Source organism: Scleropages formosus, chromosome 11 (assembly GCF_900964775.1).
Source record: "Scleropages formosus chromosome 11, fSclFor1.1, whole genome shotgun sequence".
In the NCBI taxonomy this organism is placed as follows: domain Eukaryota; kingdom Metazoa; phylum Chordata; class Actinopteri; order Osteoglossiformes; family Osteoglossidae; genus Scleropages; species Scleropages formosus.
Genome location: NC_041816.1, coordinates 9291572 through 9316729, shown reverse-complemented (window position 1 = coordinate 9316729; position 25158 = coordinate 9291572). Strand labels below are relative to the sequence as shown.

At 42.5% G+C, this 25158-nt stretch overlaps 1 protein-coding gene across 1 annotated transcript in view; it reads left to right on the top strand.

Annotated features, from left to right (window-relative positions):
• Positions 1-25158, top strand: part of fam189a1 (family with sequence similarity 189 member A1) — an 83016-nt gene that overhangs the window by 25715 nt on the left and 32143 nt on the right. Inside the window, exon 2 of the mRNA XM_029256065.1 lies at positions 12496-12552. Coding sequence (XP_029111898.1) covers positions 12496-12552 — 57 coding nt within the window. The remainder of the gene's footprint in view (positions 1-12495; positions 12553-25158) is intronic.

Genomic DNA, 25158 nt, shown 5'->3' with positions numbered 1-25158 from the left:
CAAGGTATTTACGGAGTGCTTTGAAATCTCACGTTGTCCGTAAAAATGAAGAGTGCAGCAGTGAGTATATTGACAGGATTTGTATTTTCAGCTGCGTTTTAAAGCATTCTTTTTTCTGTTAACGCAGGTTACTGTTTATATATTTGTGTCGAATGATGCAGCCTGCCAGCTAAATAAATGGTATCTAATAAGGAATTTAGTTGAAATACTTTATAATATGTAAATGTGCCAAAAAAATACTTGGGCCCCAGTTTGAAAAAAAAAACAGTATTTTCTCATCCATTGCCCAGTGTACTACAATATGCTCTCACTTGTTACTGTTTCTCTCCAAACATTGATTTTCAGCTTGATAAATATAGTATGAATGTAGCAAATGAAAATAAGAAATCTATTAGTTTATTATTACATATGTCGTCACTGGTCACTAACATGTTTTGACAAAGGGAAAATCAAATGAAAACGTACAGTAGAAGCCAAGGCTAAGCTAGCTATTTATAAAAATAATTGCATTGTATAAAAGTTAACAATAATAATTGCATTTCTTAAATACAGAAAAATATTGTAACCTGTGCTGGGTTATACTTGGTCATAACCACTTCTGTTCCTCTCTTGCCATGAAAACTACAGGCATCCAGATTTACTTGACAGCATCCACATACATACATACATATATATATATATATATATATATATATATATATATATATATATATATATATATATATATATATACACACACACACACACACACACACACACATACCTGGTCATACAGATTTTTTTTATCTACTTTGTTAAATTATGGGAAGTTATTAGCATTTTAGTTTCTACCCAATGGAATAAGAAGGTGACATGCAACAGATTGTCTTGTTCCTGTGTGGATCAATAGACAAAATTAGACCAGGCTCGAAAGGGCATTGTGCAGTCTTCTCTCTTTCATGGAAGTGCACCGCAACACCAATACTGTTTTCTCTAAACTAATCGACATTGATTTTAAAGACACTCTTATAAATGGAAAGGCTTTCCATTGGAAGTTGAACTGATGTCTGTGTGTGTGTGTGTGTGTGTGTGTGTGTGTGTGTGTGTGTGTGTGTGTGTACGTGCACTGTTAAGCCTGGGCTCTGCTGTGATGGAAACATGGAATGTTTTCTGAATGTTTGTGATGCATAAATGTGGTTTTTCAGTGACCATGACTAACTATTCTGGTGTAAGAGTCATTTAAAACTGTTTGGAGAAGAAAGCAGTTAACGGATAACAGTGAGCACTGTTACGTTACAATTGTAAAGTTCCTGGTTCAAATCCCAGTGTTTCTGAGGTAATCTTAATCATAGTTCTTACTCTGAGTTTACACAGTAAGAATGCCTTTCTGTATAAGAAGGTAAAGCTGATTTGTTCAACACTGGAAGTCACCTTGGACACCTAAATAACAGTCAGTAATCAAATGGTTTGTCATTGTGTTGCTGCTGTTTTGGGGTTTTCCATGGTTACTAACAGTTCACCTGCATTAGGGTGTGTTGAATACTGTCATCAGGACATTGTGTTTTTTGTTTTTTAAACAAAAACTTGGAAGGCAAAAATGTGAGATGTGCAAAAATGAAAGGTAGAACTGTGGAGCATGCAAAAACATGCTGTTAATAAAGGAAATCGTTGGGTCAGCTTAGTATAACACACTGAACTGCACAGCTGTGATGATGTGTGAGATTTTAAAATGTACAAAATCAATTAAAACAGCACAAAATTAAAGTGATATATACATTACAAACAGATGCTTCTATCGATTGTAATTTTTTAGTATAACATTCTGCACTGTCAGCATTATGTCTGAAGGAAAAGACAAATGACATAGGGTGTATCCAAAATACAGCTAAATTATATCAATATTTGTATTAGTTGAGTTCTGAAATTCTACATGCAACAAATGATCTTGTTCTCAATCTTCTGTATTAAATGTAAAGGAATTTTAAATTTTCTAGGATATCCATGATCAAAATAGCTTTTTGTTATAAAGAATGCATGAAGTGGCTGAAATGTCTTGAGTTGACAAGAAACAATAGAAAAGTAAAGAGGTATACATTCAAAACATTCATCCATATTTCGATACATTACAAAAGGGAAATTTGTTCTTCATGTTCATGCCCTCAGTTGTACTCTACTAAAAGCAAAACAATTATCAGGTGTATATCTGCTTCTTCCTTCCTTGTGTGTTCCACCTGAGGTGTTCTCCACATCTGCAGCTCACAGGGCAGTCATACTTCCCCTACAATGAATAGAATAAGAAACCCTTTTGTTTCTTTCTAGCAGAGAATATTTAAATTATCTCCAATATTAAAGAATATTATGTTATGTACTTTTGTGGCTCTAAAAGGAATGTTTTGCACCTGCCTTGTTATCTGAGGTATTCTGTGGCTTTTGTCAGTCAGAGTAGATGAGTGCAGCCATGGTAAAATAAGGAGAAATGTTTTACTTGAGGTCTGGAATGTGCCAGCACTATAAGGAAAACAGAACTGACACCTTCATAAATCTTGTGCATTAAGCAGTACAACAGAAGCTGACTTTTGACCGAAACCAGTGTTTCCGCAAATTGTCAACATTCTGTTCTCAGAAACGCTGTCAAACTAATTCAGCAGCTGTTGGAACAAGCTCATTTCTAACTATTTCTATTTTCCTACCATTGGAGGAAGAATGACTAATGCAAGGGTTTGTAAGGGCAATTTAAGAGAAAGGGCCTCTTATGTTAATATAAAATGAAGCCACCTTTGTAGAATCGTCATGAACGTTCTGGTGGAGTTCAGTATGTGAGTATGAGTGATGGCCAGTTTACCTGGACTGTCTTCCACCATTACATCACACCAGCACATATTTTGTGTGTGCCTATAGCATGTGGGACACTGCTGAGTTTTCTGTGAACTTCTTGACTGCATGCTTGCTATTTTATACATAGTCTTTCACCTAAGTAGTGATGTAAATCCAACTGTTGAAAGCCTGCTAACAAGGACGTGCATTACTGTACTCGATTCCTCTTCAAACTGAAGGTTAAGGTGTTACATTTTCTGGAGGTTTAATTGTGACATTTTGTTTTTCTCATGTGTGTAGGATGTAGAACAGTCATGGTATGTACATTTGTGGAAAAATTGTGTCTTGCCTGTTAGCCAGGTAGAAGCCTTTGCTCTCAGATAATCCCTTGAGAGGGAAAACTAGAGAAGCTGGCTGTTTGTGTCAAGCATCAGTTAATTATGTTATTTAAAGACAAGTTGTCTTCACTTAGAAGGCATGCTTTCCTGTTGTCCAGCTTTGCATATCTGGCTGCTTTCCCTCCGTATGAGGATGTCGGCACACTTGCTGGAGATGCTGCCAGTGAGAGGACAGCCTCTCTTGTCTCTGTGGATAGAGATTATGGAGTGGTGAGCTCCGGTCTACCCTGGAGGTGCTGCTGGCTGTCGCCTTGAATCAAACCTTGCACTGGCTATGTCAGCACAGCTTCTGCTCAGTGGGTGACATGTAAGTGAGTACATTACCTGCCTTGTATTTGGGCTACTTCTCACTATCCAGGATTAATGGAGAATAATTAATACATAACATGGGATATAGTTGATCTGGGAGTGGCTTTCTTGTCCCAGTTGCCATGCTGCCCTAAATCAGAGTGGCCCTCAGAGAGCAAACTGATTTTTGGCAGGAGCCAAGACTGTGCTTCTTTCTCATTCCCCACCACTCCTCTCACTGGGCTTCATTTCCAGCTCTGTAATGAGGAATCGACAGAGCCAAGATTTCATCGCTTTGACAGGGAAGATAATGGCCTCTTGTCTCATGTGCTACGTGTGATTACTTTGTTCCCAGCAATTGATTTTCTTTTTATTTTTGGGGAGACCATTTTGGCATTTGGCAAAGCTATTATTTTAATCAACGGCTGGCCAGTTTGTCCTTCTGAGCCATTCTCAGTGTGAAGGGCGGCAGTGAGGCCCAATGAAATGCAGCTTGCCAATTTTGAGCTGGTACATAAATATGGAAGCGGCCTCGCCATTTAAAACTAGTGTGAGAGCCACTCGGTTTAGCTGCTATGGACCCAATGGGAGGCTTGTCTTAAGCCAGCAGGTTGCAGATGGAAGCAGCTGCATTAAACTGTCAGAAATAAAAACCTGACACAGTTATTGCAGGATCTATTGAAGGATGTTGGCTGGCTGTTAGCTTGTGTGCAAAGTACCGTGGAGCCTCCCCGAGGGTCTTCCCATGATTTTCTCCAATGTTCGTTCATCCCCAGCTATTACTCTCACATTATTTCAGATGGAAGTGTTATTTAAAAACACATTGTAGGATATTTCTCAGTCTCCAAGGTAATGGAATGTAAAAGCAATGGCAGTAATCACTTAACACTGGTTATAAAGAACAACAGACCATCTTGCAAACCTTGCACACTCTCCTGTACACTGATGCACTGTCATATGCATGCACACAAACAGGCAGATTTGTATGAACACTTATTCAGAAACAGATATCCACATGCTCATGTGCATGGAGTGGTCAGGTGGGGCTACAGGACACCGGCTCTTTACAATGCTCAATACACACATGCTCTTTCTGGCCAAATCCAAAATGTATGGTTGTGCACTATTCTTCATCTGAGCTCCCTCCGTGTACACACACACACACACGCCCTCGCACACTCTTCTCCATCAGGCGGGGTGTGTGGGCTGCTGGCTGCAAGCCGAGTGGTACAACTCTAGTGCAGAATGGGGGTCCAGGCTGCCCTCCATCGATCTTAATTATGAGGTGACAGACCTGTCTAACCCTTTGCAGCATCTCAAGGCTGAAGAAGGGCTCAGAAAGCCCTCAAAAGTGGACCTCTTCCAGAGACTCAGACTGTGGACTCTCCTGAAATGTATGTTGTTTTTCAGTGGATGTAATTATCAGTTGAGTTGTGAGCATATTCAGTGAACATAATCATTTTGAGTATGTGGTGTCAAAGGATCACATCCATGATGCTGTACTTTGCGAAGTTTGTAGAACATCAGTTCATTTATTTAAACTCCAGAAACATGAAGAAATTCTTGTTAGCACTAGATTGCTTTATACACTTGTTATACACAGTTATTGTTAATCTTCATGACAACTTGACTATGTATATTTTAAGAGGAATTGATTTTCTACACATGATTTATCACCTTAGGTACTTGATGGAGGTTTGTAGAATGTGATCTCATCTTCTACAGCCTCAGCATAATGGGTGTATGTATGCACTATGCATTTCCATACATTAGTGTTTCGAGGTGACATCATGTCTCTTCAAAATGCAAAACATTAGACAACTTCATGGAAATGTGGTGCAGTTCTACATTTGAGGAGAATTCCTATTTCTACCATTTTTACAGTCTGAAACATTATTATATTACATCATCTGAGTCATTTTTGTTCAAGGAGCCTGGAGCAGTACACATCTTGCAGTATACAACTTCTACCTCATTTGACGACTTAAAAAGTGTATATCTATATAATTAGCGTTATTTGATACTGCACAGAAAGGGCAGGATTTGATGTATTCTGTAAATTGTGTGATATGAGTTCTGTAATAAAGTTGGGCTTTAAGACCTTAGTGGTTGTTACAGTAACAGGCCCCAACACAATGTGCTGCTCTGAAATAACACATTTGATTTTTATTTTGGAGACACACCATGCGACTAATTGGAAATGCCACAGACCGGCCTCCATTATCTAATGCAATCTGGATTTCTGCTGGCCTGCAATTACTGGAGAAGACAGACAGTGAAATCCTATTAGAGGGTTCCCCACGCTGTCCTCCAGTGACATTACATGGGTAATTTCCTGCACTGGTTTGACAGCACGGACTGCATCGATACAACAGGCGATGTTTGTTTGCTCTCCATGTGCACCAGTGAGACGGGATTGTCTTGAATTCGCACATGTGTATGCCAGGAGCTACATCTACATAACGAATTTCATGCAAATGAGCTACTCTCACTTACATTTTGTACATCTGATAAGTTTGAATCATTGTTCCATAGTTGGAATATTCTGTTTATTACAATATTTAGACAGGTGAAGTTTAATGGCCTAATTAGGCACTTTTTTCAATGATGTTTTGCTTGTTCGGTGAAAATAATTTTTTTAATAGACAGCTAGAAAAAAGTAAAGTAAAAACAGAATTAAACAAAAAGGAGGAAGAAAGAGGAAAGGGGAGATGATGAATGTATGAATGACATAGTAGGGAAACAACAAAGCAAAAAAGCAAAAAAAAAACAGAGCAATTTAGAAGGCCTCTGCACCCAAGCATCACCAGGGAGCCCATTGTTGATCTCTAGTTTCCATGGCAATCATGATACAATGTGTGTTCTGAGCACACTGTGACATGTGACTGATAGGGTGAATGAGGGAGAGCAACACTGTAAAGGTAAAGCACACCTGCTTTGCCACTTATTTTTGACCTCCCTAAGCAGCCTTATTTGATCATCTTCAAGAGAGATCAACATCTTTTGTTTGGGTGATGTCTTGGTAGCAAGGAGACTTGAGTGTGTGCCTTTCTCTTGTTGTCAGAAGGTTTCCCAGGTGTTTGTCCCTTGTTGGCCTTAGAGAAGGATGGAAGAGTTATTGTAAGTAGAATTCACATGAACAACTATCATGTGTTCTGACTAGCATGTCTTCTTTTTGTTTAAAGGAACATTAAGACCATTATTGGTGTCACAACCTCATACCTGATGCCCGCACCTGTCTCTGATCAGGAAGATAAAGAGGCCACTCCTGCACATCTGATCACGGAACCTCATCAAGCAAAACTGCATTTCCAGTTCATCAGCAATATACAGCCTTAAGCTCCTCGTCTTCCCCTATCTCCTCAGTTCCCTCTCCCTTGTTCCTGCTCTCACGTCCTAGCTTCTGATCTTTGGCTCTGCTCTTTTGACTACGTCTCTCGTCTCATCCCAAGAGCAACGTCTGCACATCGATCAACCCACGCCTATCCCCGACAATGCCTATTACCTGCTCCTTGCTTGCGCTTTAAATAAACCCATCCGCAGCTGGGTCCTCACCTACTCATCCACCTTACGTCTTCGATCATGACAATGTGCTTCTCTGTATTTATTATATTTCCTCAACCAAGAGATAGCAACATGACTTGCTAGCAAGACTCTCTAATCCATTTGGCCAGCATCACTTCCTCTAGTTTTGCCATATGAGGCAACATTAAAGGACTACATACAGTCTAGTAACACAACTAATGGAAACCTACTTAAATTCTCCTACAGGTGTTTCCAACACAAAACAGCTGAAAAAGAAGCTGAGCTCTGGGAATGGTTGAGGTGAAACATCAATAAGGAATACTCTTGCCCTTTGAAAGGCTTTGGGGCTGTCTGTGCGATATGGCAGGAAGAATGGAGAAATGCCACCACTGAGCCAGGTTCCGTTGACAGCTGTCTCGTTTCCAGGCTCTTTGATTTAATTAAGTAGGAGCGTGGGATTCCTTCTGACAGCTTTAATGCTGAGTGGGATCTGAGAATGTTTAGCGATGCCACTCCATTTTGACTTTTATTGTCGTGCCAAATGTGAAGATAGTTCCCAGTGTAGAGGAATGTTGTTGAGTGGAAATGGCAGCATGCATGATGTCTGAGTCCCTCTTTGGAGCTTCAGCTTACATTAGCTGAAGGGCTTGGCATAAAGTGTCCAGTCCTGATATGAAGGCAACAAATGGAACCATTATTGTGAAGCATTAAGGTACAAAGGGCTTTCTTCAGTGAGCTCTCACAAGATTAAATCCAGAGATTGGCCCCCTGGAGCGTAAGGACATTCCCGTGAGCAGTCACGGCTTGGCAGATATGCCGGTTAAAGAAGTGATGGGGAACAGACCCTGTTTAAGCTGTCTGAACAGAGTTGAGCGGGTGGGTGGCCACCAAACCATCCAGCAAAAGCCGTATCACTCCGGGGGGAACGGCACGGCGACAGCTTGTGTGAGAGTTCTTCAGGCTCCATTGAGCTTGCCTGCTGTGCGCTCATTTCATATCTGTTTTCTTTGTCATTCACTAAACTTCATTTTCTTACTCTAAAGTGCATTTCAAACTTGGAAAAAGCACAGCACACTGTGGGCTCAGAGCGAACATCACTGGTGTTTGGTTTGTGTTTACACCAGGTGGGGGTGTAAACTGGGGTGAATTTCGGGATGTCCAGCAAGATTGACACTACCCTCAAGATATTTGAGCATTTCTAGTTATATGCAGCTGTGTCACGGGCACTCAGTTTACCTTCAACAGATTTTCCCTCCCTGTTTGAAGCACAGTGAAGTTTGACCATACTTCATCAGACCGTTCACATCATGTGGCATGGAGCGCAATGCAAGCTTTCTACATGCCTGGAACTGGTCCACTTGTTGTTTGTGTACACAGAGCACTGGTTAAAGGATCCCGCTCAGGTCATGTGTGGGTATGGGATGCCTGGGGGTGTTCCTTGGGGGTGTACACAGTGATGGTTCCTGAGAAGGGAACGAGGCCACGTACACCCCGCTGTTGTGGGAGAAATGGAAAATCATTATGGATCGTGCTAGCAGACGAGTGGATGGTTGCCAAGGAAACATGTGTAGTTCCCTTCTCTCCTGCATAGATTGATGTGTGCCAAATGTGCTGATTTTAAGAGCTCCACGCTGAGCATCGTGTGCTCTGATGAGGTGTGGGCAAGGATAAATACATTTATCACCTCTGCCTGTTTATAAATATGTCGACTTACTGGGAGCAGTGCATTCAATATGCCACCATTAATATGCAAGGGATAAGTCTTCTGATAGAATATTTGAAATCCGCTATAATGACAGTATAGGTAATGAGAGCTAACCAGGTAGCTGGTCGACTGCTACTTCCGAGCTGGTGGGGGATGGGGTCAGGGATGGAAGGGAATAGCTTTGGGCAGCTTGGGCCTAAAACACAGCTGCCCTGCCCACCCATTTCAGCTATGGAAAGCCCTTTTAATTACGGCCGCACATGGGTTTCCAAACACTGTTGAGTGACCCCCCTCCAGCTGCGTACACAGGGACCCTTCCCGGGTGCTGCTCCATCTGATCAGAGCTCCCTCCCCAGAGAGCTGGCTGAAATGCAGCAGAGCTGATGACTGCTGACCTTTTCTCTGAGACCTCCTCCTCCTCCTCCTCACTATGCTGTGCTTATCATAACACTCCCGCGAGAGCACTGGAGGGCACGCTGCTCTGCACGCAGGTACAAAGGGTGGGCTTGGTGTGTCATGACAGGAATGCAGACAGTGAGGAAGACTCACTCTCTCACATACGCACCCACACACTTTGGGAGAACCCTGATGAGTGAACTGAAGAAAAGGCATTCCAAGCAGAAAAATTAATAAAGGTAATATAGACAAAACAATAACTTTTTGCAAAAATCCATTAAATCTGTAATTCTGAAAACTTTGAAATGAACTTGTTTATTCTCTATTAGTAACCACTTGTCTAGTACAGGTTCGGGGAGGTCCAGAGCCTATCTCAGAAGTACAAGATAGGATACACCTTGGTCAAGAAATAGATGTTAGAATATTAAACAATAACATGTTGCTGATTAGGTAGCATTTTGATGATATTGTGTTGTGTGGAAAAATATGCATATTTATGTGTTATATTGTGTGTTTCGCTCTGTGTTGATCTGCAACCTCTGCTAGTGATTACCATGCTTTGCAAATGTTGTGATCTGTTCCCTGGGGGAGGTTATGAATCAGAAGACCAGTTGGAGCTCATTTTTATTATAGAGATCCCTCCTTCTCCCCATTCGCATATTAACTGTTGATGACCGCAACACCAACGCCTTCTGAGACAATAAGGGTACTGTGTGCATGGAGCCAGTCACCTCCGTCCTTAGGGACACACAATGTGCTGATGGGTCCACCTCAGGAGAAGGAAGTCACACTGAATTTCAGGCACAAGCACAGTGTGGCTTCTATCTTCACAACCCAAATAGAGCCAGTCAGATTGGTTTCATTCTCAAAAGGAGATCTCCTGTGCTGCATCAAGTGGTGTGTACAGTAGCGCACAGCTGCTCCTGTGTGACTTGCTCAACTCGAGAAGAGAATCTCTCCCCACATCCAGACATGTAGCAAGTTTTCTGTGAAAGCTCTCAGTTGTATGCTGTTGGAACCACGGAAGTCTGGTTGTAACAGTTTTACCTCTCTTGAGGAAAAGTCTTGGGGTATTTACGGGTACTCACTCGTTGGTATATTATCTGTATTCTCTGCATGTGCATGTTAGGTATATCAGTTGGGAAATGTTTGTGTGAAAAGAAGGTATGTTTGTGCTCCAGCAGCTCACCATGTCCTGTGACTCACCCTGCATTTCAGCACATCATCTGGTCTGAAACAGGTGTCCTCTTCAGATGGACGATGCTGTTCTTCCAACTTGAAGTCATTATGCTGTAAATCATATTATGAATTTAAAACAACGTTTGCTTTTAATTGTAGTGCCTCCAAGGAGCAAAGAAGTCAATTGTTCCATTAGACCTTATGGAGCTCATTGCGCTGAAGCACTTGCCTGTGAGTGGTGTGTTTATGGTAAAAGAAATGTGTTCACTTTTGCAGTGTTTGTACATTTTAGGAGTGGAAGGGCTTGTTTCTATTATAGTTTAAATGGCTTAATATTTTAGAAAAAGCTTCTAATAGAAATCCCATCTAGTGACGTAAAAGAATTACATTATTATTATTATTATTATTATTATGTTGCTATAGCTGATGCTCTTGTACAAATTAAGTAACAATTATTCCCATTCATGCCACCAAATATTTTCTGAGAAATAGAACCAAGTCCATGTTTGTTATAGCAGCATCCCACCTGGGGCCATCATTTTAAATGTTTCTGGCCATAACCACTATGGCACCTGTCTACTGTCTTTTCTGCTAGGATCCTTTGCCTAGAGACATGGTTAGGGCAGTCCATGAGGTTTTTCTGACACCCCCAGATAATTCTTGGTCTTAAGCAGTTTGTGTGCAGGGAATTCAGCAAACTGCATAGTCTCCAGTAAGTCCCGTGGGGCTCTGTGGAGCATGGTGATTCACCAGCTTAGCACATGTCAATGACAGTTTGTGTCCCCCACAGTAAGCACATCAAGTCCCTGTGTGTGGGGCCCAAGGCGCTTGGGCTGCCAGGATCCAGGATTTGCGGATGGAAAACCAAATGTGTGGGATAAAAGCACTCGTGAGTCCCCGCAGTGCTGTCAGCGCTTCAGAGAGTAAGGAGAACGGGCTCTCATGTCTTCCAAACTGCTCTTTAAAAGTTATAGTGATTTATTTATACTCAGTTCTCAGTTTACATACTATTGGTGGTTTGAGCATTTTCCCTGCAGTGTGAGGTACATGGGTGCGTGGGTCGTTTTCCCACGGCAGAGAGAACGGGTAAGTGTTCCAACAGTTTCCCCCTTGCTGTAGAAGAGCTGTATGCACAATCAATAATTCAAAAAAGCAAATAGGAAGCGCTCCGGCTACCAGCCTTTGCCAAGCAAGATGGGAACCAAACAAACGGGGGACACAAAGTGTGTCTGCAGTAATGTGTCTCTTTTGTGAATAGCACAAGATAGGTGATGTAATCATATTATTGTAGCAGCACAAGGGAGCACAAGGGAGAGAGAATCTGTAGTCTGACATATTGGGTTCTGATTGCTGTAATGACCTGGATAATCTAACACAATCAGGGTTATATGTACTTTATTATTTAACTTTCCCACAGTATGGCAAGAGGGCAGGAGGCCACACTGTGACATATCAAAAAGAACAACCGAGAAGTGTCCGGAGAAATACTGTATATAAAACAGATCGTCAGCTCTGGAGTTTTGGGGTTCTCTGCTCTGTGTGTTTGCATTTTTATCATTTAGGAATTGTTTACTTTCTGTTTTAGTCTGTTGAGAAGCATGTTGCAAGTTCTCAAATTTTTTCAAATTTTGTCTTCATGTGTCTCGTGTAATTCTTCCAGACCGCGATCCACACGAGAATTACTTTATCATCTAATTCAAATTGTTATAATGAACTGTAGAATGCAGGAGTGAATCGGTTTTATTGTGTTGTATTTTTGAGGAAATTCCTGCAGTAAATTCAGGAATTCCTATTCCCATTGATTGGAAAGCTAAATCATGTTGATTGCCCAAGTGCTCTATTGCTTTATCTTGCAATAAAGCCTTGTTGTTTATGTGCTGTACACAGGCCCTCCGATGGGCACAATATTAGTGTGTCTGTTTTTAGCAGCAGTGTTATATGTGTGATGCGCAGGGAACTGAGGTGTTCATTCTTCCTGCAGTTGTTGAACTTATTGGAGTGTTTGTGGGAAGATCGACTCGGGAGGACTGTAGGAAATGACAGCACATGTAGTGCATTTGCAGTTCATCTTGTGAGCATAAACATTGTCATATCCATCTAGGTCGAAACACCAATGACACCTGTGACTGTTTACTGCTAAATCCCTACGGGGCTCCCTTTGTCGCCTCTTCTGTTTACTGCCAGCTCACCTGTTCTCTTGCCTCCTCGCAGGTGCTGCTGTCGGGGCTGATTGGAGTGGTCTCCTGGAAGAGGCCGCTGTCCTTGGTGGTAAGTGATGCTGATCTGGTGTTTGAAACAGCACCCTCAGGCCAGGTGTTTTATTGGTGCCCTGAATGACAGGGTCCAAATGCAGCTGTCTAAACCTTAACTCGGTTTGGCGTTATCAAAATGCAATCAAAGCCTTTCCTACTTTGAGTGAACAAGTAGCTTGCCTGCCACTGACCTGTAAACAGCATGTCTTTTTCTATACGTCCTGTCTCCTCTGACACATCATTGCTTACTTGTTCAAGTTGTGATCTCTTTCTTGCCTCTCTTTATTCTGAATATTACCCTGCTTTATAACTGATTACAAGAGCAAATGCTGCGGTGTGAGAGTCGAGAACAAAGTATTGCAGTTTCTGGCTACAGTCATTTCATCAAAAATCTTCTCAGTTGTCCCAGAAAAAGAGTGTGTGGTAACAGTATACCTTGCTGGGTGACTGATGACTCTCCCAGTTGTGCTGCAGGTAAATCTCAGTACTCAGCAAGCTTGAGAAAAATATACGTGACTCTGCGTACCTCCCTGGACACGTCATTTCATAGTGCAAACTGGGGACCACATGTCCAGTTAGCCCTTCTGAGACAAGGGGTTTTCTGCCACTGGGCCACTACGCTGACATGTTGAGAGGTAGAAACATGCTCCAGTACTCCTGCGCTGTGTTTTCTGATGCCAGTTTGACTATTATCTCATTTTGTTGCTTGTGCTCCTTTCAAAGTCTATAGCAAACACCAGCTAGGCAGACACTCCTAGTTACTTTTTTTAGTTTATTTTAATTTATTTAGCTTGTGCTTTTTATTTAGCAAAGTGAATTACCGTTTTAGGTTTGTAGGCTAAGCTGCTTACAGTGATTTACCCATTTACACCCCTGGGAATTTTTACTTTGCCCGTTCAGGGTACCTAGCTCGAGGATACTGCAGGGGTGAAGATTTAACAACTCTGTGCCCCAAGTTATACTTATATAGTTAACTTATGAGTGAATGTGTGACAAAACTTTGCTGTCATACACTTTTTGTGTGGCAGAGGGAGTCTCTAGTCTTGAAGGCTTCCTCTTCTGAAACGAGAGGAGCTCATTGCTGAGGTGGCACCCCTTTTCCCTTTATCAGCACTGCTGCACCGCAGAAGGCTTGTGGCATGTGGAAGTGTGCCAGAGTCTGCTCTCAGTAAAAACAGAGGCTAATGAATTAGCCCCTTTCTCCATGTGGGTAGTGGGGAGGGGTTTAGGGAGTTAATCAAACCCGCAGGGCTAGAGGAGGAAAGTGAGTATCTCTCCCGGTCGGTTTTTATTGCAGCTCAATCATTGTTCACAGCTCACTTGACACCTGGGAGACAGACACATAGAAAGGCTGGCTGCAGGTGCGAGTTCAGTGAGCTCAAAGGAAGCCACCTCCCCACCTCCATTCACCACCGAGATGAAGAGACCGGAATGTGATGTGACAGACATAAAGGGCTGTGTCTGAGGTGTTTGGTGGAGAATATGGAAGAATATCGTGGTGCTTTTCTGTATAGTTTTCCAAAAGGAGAAAAGAGCCTGTGGAGGTTTTGCTGGGCAAAAGTACAAGAATATAGGAAGCAAATGTGTGACTCTCTGATGACACTGTGAAAAAACAAATGATGTTGACAGTGATTTTTTTTTTTATACATGCATAGTACAGCATACCTGCATCAGTCGCTGCCCTCAGTCTGATCTCATGTAGAATCCTGAAGGTCTTTTTCTCAAAGGCTGTGGACTTTCAGACAGCCAGGAGGCATCTTTGGAAGTCTTGTGTTGTGTGTGAGGGATGCTCGAGGGGGAAAAAAAACTATTGTAGCAATGGAAGGAAAGATGCATTGACGACTGGTATTTTTCTTCAATGAGGTTTGGTTCCACTGAAGTTTCATAGGAGTACCGGAGGATGATATATCTCATTCTCCTGTGAAGAGATAGAGCGCTGAATATCTAATGAGCGATTACAGCTCCACAGCGCCGGCCGGCAGGGCTTGCTGATTTTTGCCGGGTGTGCCGATGTCTGAGAGCGTCTCAGTGCCCATAAATCATGCCCCCAGTTTAAACTTCGTCCATGAAATATTTAGCCATCCGCTCTGCTCCTAATAGCTCCAATTGATCTCAGTTAATGCTCAATGCTGATTTAAGATGAAGAGTCCGCTTAAGAAAAGCAGAATGTGTGGCTGCATCGCCACGAAAGCTGCCCTGATCGATGACTGCTCTGCTTTCAGGGCACATCTCCTCTATCAAGTGTGCTTCAGGCCTTTTGTTTACTTTTTCAGGGCAGCTGCTTTAATCAGAGCTGCTCATCTTGTACCCTGACCAGAGAAACACAGGCCAGTTTTACTCATTTCAGTAGCATCCCTTTTCTTCCCTAAACTTTTCCTGTGTTGTTTCTGTCTCTGCTGTGTATTGACAGGAGACAAGATAAGTTAACATGTTTTGTATTGACATGTCATTAACATAGGCTGAAAGAAAAGCTATTGTTCTGCTCTCAGCAGAGGCTCTGGGAACTGCTGCATAATTCTAGTGAACTGCAGAGTCACACATCACTAATTGGTTTGTGACTCACAAAGCTGTATCTGTCTGTTCACGCATGTTTAATGGTTGTGCTTCGTTTATTTAAACTATTTCAGTTTTAAAGAGCACATGCCAGTGCCACCAAGATGGCTATGGATATCATGAGGCACAGCTAAATGTTTATATTGTTGTCTGCAGCTGTTGTGTCCACAGGTTTTGAGTCAGAGACAATCTTGCTGTAGGCCAGGAGTGAAGCTTCTGAAGTAGCTGTTCTGCTACTTCAGGCTACCTGCAGAGCGCTGATGCTGCTGTTGACACCCTGACTGCCCCCCGTTCCACTCTGGACATCACCAACCTCCCACTTCCACCACCGTGGACACCCCCAGCCACCCCCATGCGCTACTGTGGATAACCTCAACCTCCCACTTCCACCACCGTGACCAACCCTAATGACCCACTGCCACCCAGGAGATAAGTGTGCACTGTGTCAATTCTGAAACAGCTCCCTCTGCTTAGAGCAGCTCTTTCCTCTCCGCAGGAGCACCACTCTGAGTCAGTGGTACTTGAGGAAACACTGGCTGACAGAGCTCTGAAAGCAAGTGGTATGATGGCTCAGTGGGTACAGCTGGTGCCTCTTAGCTCCTTTCCTGTGGTTTTCAGTCTTGGTTCGAATCTGATGCCATCTATGTGCAGTTTTCGTGTTCTCCATCTGTGTGTTTTTCCTGCTGGTAGGCCCGTTTACTCCCAACAATCCAATGGAGGAGTGTGGCACCCTTGCTGGGGTGTAGGGAGTAATCGGTCTTGTATTTGGGTGCAGATTCTTTGACTGCTGTGTAAGTTGTAACTGGAGTCTTGAACTTGATACAGGCAGCCATGGGAAGACAATGGAAAGAGGAGAAGGTAAAATACAAACAACTTGTTCTTTGGCATTCTGTATCAGCCTGAAGACTAGACATGAGAGATACGCAGTAGTCCTGGCGAAATATCACGGCCTGGACTTGGAGCCGTATGAAGTGTGTTGTGAGATGTGGGTGCATCTTGTGGATGTAATACAGAAGGTATCTGCAGGACTGAGTTATAGCTTCATTGTGCTGGAAGAAGCAGAGACTTGAGTCGATTGTTTCTTCTAGGTTCTTGATCGATGAAATGGGTGAAAAGCAAATTGTCCAATTTGCTAGAGTTCCCAACAGGTGGGTAGACCTGCTGGGAGATGAAGGATCTTGGTCTTGGAGAGACTGAGCTGTAGACGCACTTCCAGGAGTGCGGTCTGCATGGCGTTATCCTCAACCATGGCACCCTCATCAAGGTCATATCGGGGTGGTGGCCATCTTCAGAGTGCACTTCTATGGCACTGAATCAAACGCATGTGATATAGCAATATCCTGTGCTCCACTGTGTGAACACAGGGAAACGTGAGCTTTCACGCTTGGAACTGTAATGCTCCAACATTCACCGATTCTGGCAAATTTATTACAGGGTGGTTTGTTCAACTGTTATCAGTTTAATATCTTCTTAAGGAATAATGTATACTCTTACTTGAGGAGAGGGGAAAGAGAAAATTGGAATATATATATTCAAGAATGTTAACAAGGTCAAGAAAACAGCTCATCTTCAGCCTCAACCTGCTCCCACTATGTATTAGATGCCCAGCCACTTGTGGGGTTTGTCCAGTCCCTGAGCCTGTGGAGATGCTGAGATGAGCGTGAAGGGACAACATAATGGTGCAGCAAGTAGTGCTGTTGTCTGACAGTGCCTGGGTTGCACCAGAGGACGTGGGTTTTATCGCCATTCTGTCTGTGTAGAGTTTATATGGGTTTCCTCCAGGTACTCCAGTTTCCTGCCACTCTTGAAAGGCATTCTTTCAAGTGAGTAGGTGACTCTAAATTGCTAGTAGTGTGCGTGTGCGTGTATGTGTGTGAGAGAGTGTGTTTCACTGGTGTATGGATGTTCGTACTGTATCTTGCACTGTGAGTCACACTGGGTGAAAAGGTGTGGGCTAAATACTACTGTGTAGTGTTCATTGAAAGTGTCTTTGCGGAAAAGTGTCTGCTAAATGAATACGTGTAAATGTTAGCTACGATTTGGGCTGTGTAATGGTCCAAATGTGTTTCCCACTACAGATGCTCCTTGACTTACGATGGTTTGACTTACGACAGTCAGCTGACAATAGACACACACACACACATTTTCAGAACCGCTTGTCCCATACGGGGTCACGGGGAACCGGAGCCTACCCGGCAACTCAGGACGTAAGGGACACACCTAGGGCGGGACGCCAGTCTGCCGCAAGGCACCCCAAGCGGGACTTGAACCCCAGACCCACCAGAGAGCAGGACTGTGGTCCAACCCACTGCGCCACCACACCCCCTATGCTGACAATAGACATTCAGTAGAAATCGTACTTTGAATTTTGAATTTTGATTTTTTTTTTTTCCCCCGGGCAAGCGATATGCGGTGCGATACTCTGTTGCGATGCTGGGCAGCGGCAGCGATCTGTATCTCATTTACATTTATTCATTTAGCAGACACTTTTGTCCAAAGCGACGTACATCTCAGCAAAAGTACAATTTATGCATTATGCATCTCCCAGTCTGCCATGTGGTTGGGTTTTGTGCATCCATAATGTCACAGAAACACCCATCTGTGTCTCCTGCTACTGATGGAAAGAAGAGGAGGTCAGTTACTCTTGAGGAGAAACTCAAGATAATTGCCCAGCATGAAGGCAGCAAGCCCATAACGGCCATCGCACGTATGCTAAGCTATGATGTTCGGTAGGTTAGGTGTATTAAATGCATTTTCGACTTACGATTTTTTCGACTTACAATGGGATTTGCAGCATGTAACCCCATCGTAAGTAGGGAGCCACCTGTATTGTCGGTATTGGGCTGGAAGTTGAAATCTAGGGGGAGTGCAGGCCTACTATCAGAACCTCATGCTCTGTAGCATATTTTACATAGATGATGCTCATCATTTTAGAGAGAAACCTTCAAAGTCTGCCAGCTGTGTTTCAACGGGTGACAAAGCACACCACTAATTATATTTCTTTCCTCGGTGCCTCCATGCCCTCATTACATCTCACAGTGTGACCGGTGGCCATGTCCTCTTTGACTAACCAGCCAACCTCTCAACATGAGAGCCTTTGCACGAAGTCCAAGATGCCAGAATGAATCAGCTAATTACGAGTAGAATTAGCTAATTGTTAGTTGTAGCTGTGAGTTCTGTCAAAAGCTTCACAGGAGGGTGGCTGCGAGAGTCATACCCTGAGTAAAATTCAGTCACTAATTAAAAACAGGAAATAAAAGGGAAAAAATACAGAAATATTCCAAAAATTCTTACGTGTACCCTTCCAACTCTAGTGCCCTATGCTTCTGGGATAGGCTCCACACCACCGTAACGCTGCACTCAATAAGCAGTTTTCAATAGCTAATTAGTTAATTATTTAAAAAAATAATAACATGGATTCGATCCCCACTCAGTCTGTGTAAAGCTTGCATGTTCTCCCTGTGTTTATGTGGGTTTCCTCCGGATGTTCTGATTTCCTCCCATAGTCCAACGACATGCAGTTTAGCTGGACTGATGATGCTAAAAGTTACCCATAGTGTGTGTGTCTGTCTGGCTACCCTACGATGGACTTATGTCTCATCCAAGGTATACCCCCCTCAGCCTTGCACCCAGTGAATCTGGGATGGGCTCCAGATCACTGCAACCCTACTCAGGTCAAGTGGTTATTGAAAATGGATGGATGGACAGATGTTTTAAAAACTGTTTTTTGTTTTTGTGTAAAAAAAAAAAAAAAAGAAAACAGGAATTTTATGTCTCAGCTGATGTCTCAACTTATTGCGTGGCAAAAGATGACTGACTGAATTGACAATTTGCGTAGGGCCAGTTCTTACAAGAAAGAGGTCTTAGCAGTCCATTCAGTAGGGCAGTGCTAGCATACAGTTATGGTGTGTAGAGCAGTCCACCACATGCATTTCACTGGTAGTATGTTGTGCTCAGCAGGGCGGACGGTCCCTGTTGTTTTTACTTTTACTCAAGGAAAGTACTTTTCACTTTTTTGGAAAATGTCAGTGTACTTTGATTATTGACCTTCACACTCTCTAGTTTATGAGGCACTTGAAATCAACATAACTGTCCATCCATTTATCTATTTTCACTTACTGCTTGGCCAATCACAAGTCCATCCCAGGGTAATAACTACACACACACACATTGGCTGAAGCCACTTGTCCCAAGCGGAGTCACGGCGAGCTGGAGCCTAACCCCGCAACACAAGGCGTAAGGCTGGAGGGGGAGGGGACACACCCAGGATGGGAAGCCAGTCTGTCACAAGGCACTCAGATGTAAACTCTGAATAAGTTTCTCATTGGTTATAAGTGCTTCACACTAATAATATTTAGTTTTTTTAATTAAAAGTTGTATTTTAACCTGTCTGTTTTTACAGTTTTTTTCAGACATAGAAGTTATGGTTAATGTGTATGAGCATCTGTAGAAAAAAATTGTTAGTTCATACAATTAAATAAAAGAGAAGGAGCAAATTACCAAAAAAGGGTGACACAAATGTAATTCAGTAGAAGTACATTAAAATGAAAAATTAAAAAAAGTAAAAAGTATCAATAATAAAAACTACTCTGAAAAGTACAATTTCTCCAAAGGACGAATGTATATAGGATGTAGTGGAGCAAATGCAATGCATTACACCTTAGTCTAGCATGTGGCGTGTAATCGTATGACTTCTCAGTCACACAAAAGATGAACATTCTTAATGAAGTAAACCAACCACTTTACTTATATGTGTAACATCTATCTATCTATCTATCTATCTATCTATCTATCTATCTATCTATCTATCTATCTGTGTACCATTCATTTGTGGACTGAGATAAGCAGCACGTGTAGGAGTTAGGCCTGTTTCAGTACACTGCATGGATTGCTTCTGCACTTGTCACCTCCCCTCTCACTCCTAAGTGACTTCTAGAAGGAAGACATCTCAAATGAAGCGTAAAAGACCATAGAGCTATAAAGTTAATCAACTTCTATATTGGGAGATGACAAGGGCATAGCATTAAATAAGAAAAGACAGTGGCTGGCTCTTGGAGTGGGTGAAAGCTGGCCACTCTGGTTGGATGCATACCCTTTTCTCCAGCAGCACTTGGTGAGAAATTACCTGGTCATAACTGAGCAGGTATTCTTTTAGCTTCACAAATTATTTAACCACCTGACAGAATCTTTTCTGGTTGTCCTTCAGCAGAGGCTAAGGTGTTTTTATCTCCTCACTGTCTGTTTGCCAGTAGGCATGATGACTTAAATCACATTGTGCTTCATGCCCACTCAGGAAGGTTCAGTACCTACATAGCTTTCAGACGCTAGAGTACACAGCTGTCATATATACCTGGTGTTATTTACTCACTTACATGCCAGGCAGATTTACATTTATTCATATAGCTGATGCTTTCCTCTGACACAATTTCTAATGTTAGGCTTCTTTTAGTTGTTTATTCATTTATGCAGCTGGGTAATTTCACTAGAAGAATTGTAAGGGGGGGTACTTTGTTCAGAGGGTCTACAGCTGGAAAGGGGATTTGAACCTGCAACCTCTGAGTCCCAAGGCAGCAGCTTTTACCACTACCCTACCAACTGATTCCCCCTCTCATCTGCCTCAGATAAGGTCCTGCATCATAAATGTCCATGGTCTCTTCCTCTATAGCAGGAGTTTGAAAAAATGTACAGTACATTTTTGGAAGCTTTTGAATGTACGCCATGCTACAACTGCCAATTAGCTAGTTCTGCTTGTAATTAATTTATTTTGGTGTCATGTATACATACAGCATATACTAACCTTCACACTCCCGCATTCACTGTTTTCTGCAAACCCACCACCCCATCTCTGCCTCTCTTTTATCCAAAATCATCTCAGTGAGGAGCAACCTCACTCGGCAGCAGGAGCAAGTCCTCCAGTGGACTATAAGCCTCGACAGAGATTACACAGAGCGTTCGCCCAAACACAATCATAGTGTACTACTTCCCACTGCTGAAACATGGTTGTAGTGCGTGCTGCATTATGCTGGTAGACATATTGATTTGTGATGCCCAGCTTGGCCTTGTGAGCCAGCACCGCTGCTCCATTCTGCACATTTTTCAACATTGAGACATAGACCCTTTCTTATCAGGACAAAGGCAGTCTCCAGCTGTGTCCTGTTTAGATTCACTTACAACGCCATGCAGAATTGTGCAGCAGATTAAATCACATCGCTCTTTTTCACAATGAAATGTGATGTGACATGAAGTTTCCAGTGGAACTATCAGGATATCGCTCATTTCCTTTGTGTGTCCGTGAAAGAACATCGGCTCCTCTGTGTACTCGTCTATGGGCTTGGTGGCAGATAACTCCCCACCCTGCTGTTTCGCCAATGAGCCACAATGAATTTAAACTCGATTAAGTGGGTGTGCATTATGGAAGATGGGATTCTTTTTTCCCTTTTCCCCTTTGGCGAGCAACCCTGCGATAAGGCATCCCAGAGGGACTGGCGAGAAATTAAATGTAACGAGAGCTCACAATATCCATGCGAAGAAAACTGTAGATGTGGACCCAAATGTTCAGGAAGATAAACAGAAAGCAACAGAAACCTCCTGTTAGATGTCAGCATGTAATATACTTTGTTGCTGGGTGAGTTCTGTGCAGTGCCTGTTTTGTACTCCTCCCGGGAGCCTGTTTCTCACCTACGGCTGGTGGAGAACTTCTGGATGTCTGGATGGTTCCACACCAAGGCTTGGCCCACAGGTCTGATCTCTGATCTCCGAGATCTGGTCTGTACAGCTCAAATTCGGCTGCACAGCAAAGGATAGACGTGTATGGGTGACTGGTGGGGAGTGACAGTTTTGATTACAGCCAAGGTGTTACAGTGATAATCACTTTAGTGGGAGAGAGGAACACATTGAAGCCAGCAGTCAGGAGGATAGGCAGCATTCCCTGTAGCACAGGATTTACACACTTACAGATGTGTAGTGTATCACATTATCGCATTTGCTCTAGGCAGAAATAAATGACCATCGCTAAATTGGTTGGACGTACAGTACGTACCTCAGAGAAGATTGTTAATGTATAGTAGGTACATTGTATTGAGCCCTTGCGAACGGTACAGGTTTTGTTGTGTACTGTCTCATGCTATATTTATTTTTATGTACTTGAATAAACAGATGAAAATGCAGAGTATGTCTGATTCCATATATTGCTTAATATTGGTCCAATAAAAACTTTAAAGTGAAACACATGCATTTTGTATTGATATGTGAATGATAGTGGATAGTCTGAGAGTCAAGAAAAAGTCTTTTGGAGCCTAAATTCACAGCTGTTTTTTATTATGGCATGGAGATGAAATTGTAAATATACTTGGCAGAAATGTAATACCATGAGAAAAGTCTCATCAGTGCAATCAGCCGGTGGAAATCTGGGCACCGGCAAGCATTCAGGGAGCTGTTGAGGAGATCCAAGCTATTAAATAATGAAATGTGAGGAAACCCAGATAAATTGTGCACTGGAATCAAACATTTAACAAGGAATCAAGGATGAAAAAAGCAATAAAATGTTCAGCTGTCCTGATAAATGCTGTGTAGACAGTTTTACATTAATTTATTCAACAGATGCTTTTCTCCAAAGTGACTTCCAACAAACTATGTAGTGTTATGAGCCCACACACCTTATTCACCAAGGTGACTTACACTGCTAGATACACTACTTACAATGGGTCACTCATCCATACATCAGTGGAACACTCTCTGTCACTCACACACTATGGGGCAAAGCTGAACAGCATGTCTTTGGACTGTGGGAGGAAACATTTATCTACCCTGCACAGACACAGAGAGAACATGCAAACTCCATATAGACTGAGCAGGGATTGAACCCACATCCTCTTGCACCACCCAGTTCACTGTAAGACAGCAGTGCTACTTACTGTGCTGCTGTGCCACCCTCATTTTACTGTAGCCTCCATCATTTTTGTTCTCTTTCTTGTCCAGGAGGTTTTTCATCACCTGTTTGAACGATCAGGTAACTAAAGCACTGTGATTTTCTGGGTTGTGTACCAGAAAAGAGGACACCTGTCCTGTAGTGTACCTGAATTCCGACATGTGTCTCACATGCTTTAGACGGGCTAAACTGGTCAGAAGCATGAGATGGTTAGTGCAGTGGTTCAGTTTTAACACTCAGTTATACTGATTGATATTGAACACTATTATATTGTTTCAGAGGCAACTGACAGTTTTACTCATTTATAGAGCTCCATATTGACTGGATCAGTAAGTGAAATAGCTCACTGAAGGGTACTGCAGCATAACCTCTTGAAGACTTGAAATAGAAGCCTGCCAGATTACAAATCTGTGTCCTTAACCACTGCTGACCTACACTTTGTTCAAAATATTTTTGAATGCCATTTATGCAGTCCATTAAAAAGACACATGAGATCTATGTGAATATTGATGCACTGGGTGCCCACTACTTTGTCTCTGAGAATGAATAGAACCCATAGGATGGAATCTGCTGGCCTCCATCCTACAGATACACTTTGCACAAATGCCCTATGTCTGGTATGAGGAACAAGGTTTCCACCCATTATTACACTCATGTAAACATTTTCCTCCATGTAAGAGTATGTGTTTACCCTGGGAAAAAACAGACTTTATTCATGTACACATGTTGTATTTTTCCCATGTGGTTTTAGTCCATTTTTTTACTTATTTTGGCTCCAAATAATGTAAAATAAATTGAAGTGAATGGTTAAACCCCCTTTATAAAAACCTGGTAGCAGGTTTAAGTAATGGATTTGATAATGGTTCCGTTTAAAGATGTGGTGACAAAGGCAAACAGGGTTGGAAGACAGAAGTGGACTCTGGAATTGTGTCTAAATGCAAACTTCTGTGGATTACTGCAGATTCTTTACTTTGCTATGGTCTACAGGAGGGAAATTTCAGTCATGGTCCAAGAAGGGCAATTCCAGGAGGTTTTTCTTTCAGCTGAGAAATGAAAAACCTGACTGAACTTGCTGTCTTATGACGGAACCCCTTTAATTCCCTTTCTGAGCTCTTTGTGGTGTAAGGAGAGCTGGAGAAGCTGCTGAACTGAGCCCTTCAGCACCACGTGCTGAATACTTCTCCTCTACGATGCTGAGGAAAAACTGCCAGGGCATGACCTCACCGGGTACTGTGAGTCCGACAGAGAGCTTTAGAGTGGCACTCACAAGGCCCACTCTCTCGTTGTCACGGTAGGATTCCGATGAGCAGAAAGAGATGTATTTTCCTGCCTTTTAATGTCATTCATTCATTCATTCATTCATGCATTCATGGATTGTCAGTAAGTGGTTGTCTAATTTTGGTTTGTGCTGCTTCAGATTCTATGCCAGAAGCACCAGGTGTATGACAGGTTACACCCTGAACCAGACATTAGTCCTGTACAGTTCCATTACACACACCTATTCACTTACACATATACACCAATACACACAGTAATGACAGTGTGTTGCTCTGATTTAGGGTTTTCATATTAAATGTAAGCATGAAATGCTTTATACTTTGTTACATTGTATTTGACTTCTAATACCTTTATTGCAAAATAATTTTATTTTTTGCATGTCCGTTTCCCTGACTTGCTTACAGTTCAGTGTATCAGTACAAGAAAAACTATTAGAACTTTTCTCTTTTGCATTATTAGTTTTTTGAGCTATCTGTCTGCTGTTGTTTTATTTCAGTAAGCTTCTGGAGAAAGATACAGTTACAGACTTTTCAAGTCAGAAAGTTCAGCTTCAGTTCAGGGCCACGGTGCCGGGAGGAGCGGGCATCTGCTCGGCACAGCACTTCAAAGCTTTAGTAAAGACTGGATTTAGGTGCCTCTGGACCCAGGTGCGACCGCAGCCTCCATGACCAGCCTGTGTTTGGGTTGTGTGTAGATGTGGGCAAAGCTGTGGACCAAATCTCTTTGCTCTAATGCAGCTGATCTTGAAATATAAATGATTACCGAACTGCGGCTTTGCTTCAGAGCCCCAGCCCCCTTCGCCAATTACTTTTTTGAGACAAATAATGAAAATAAGCTCTTATCCCACTCTTCACGGAATGCGAC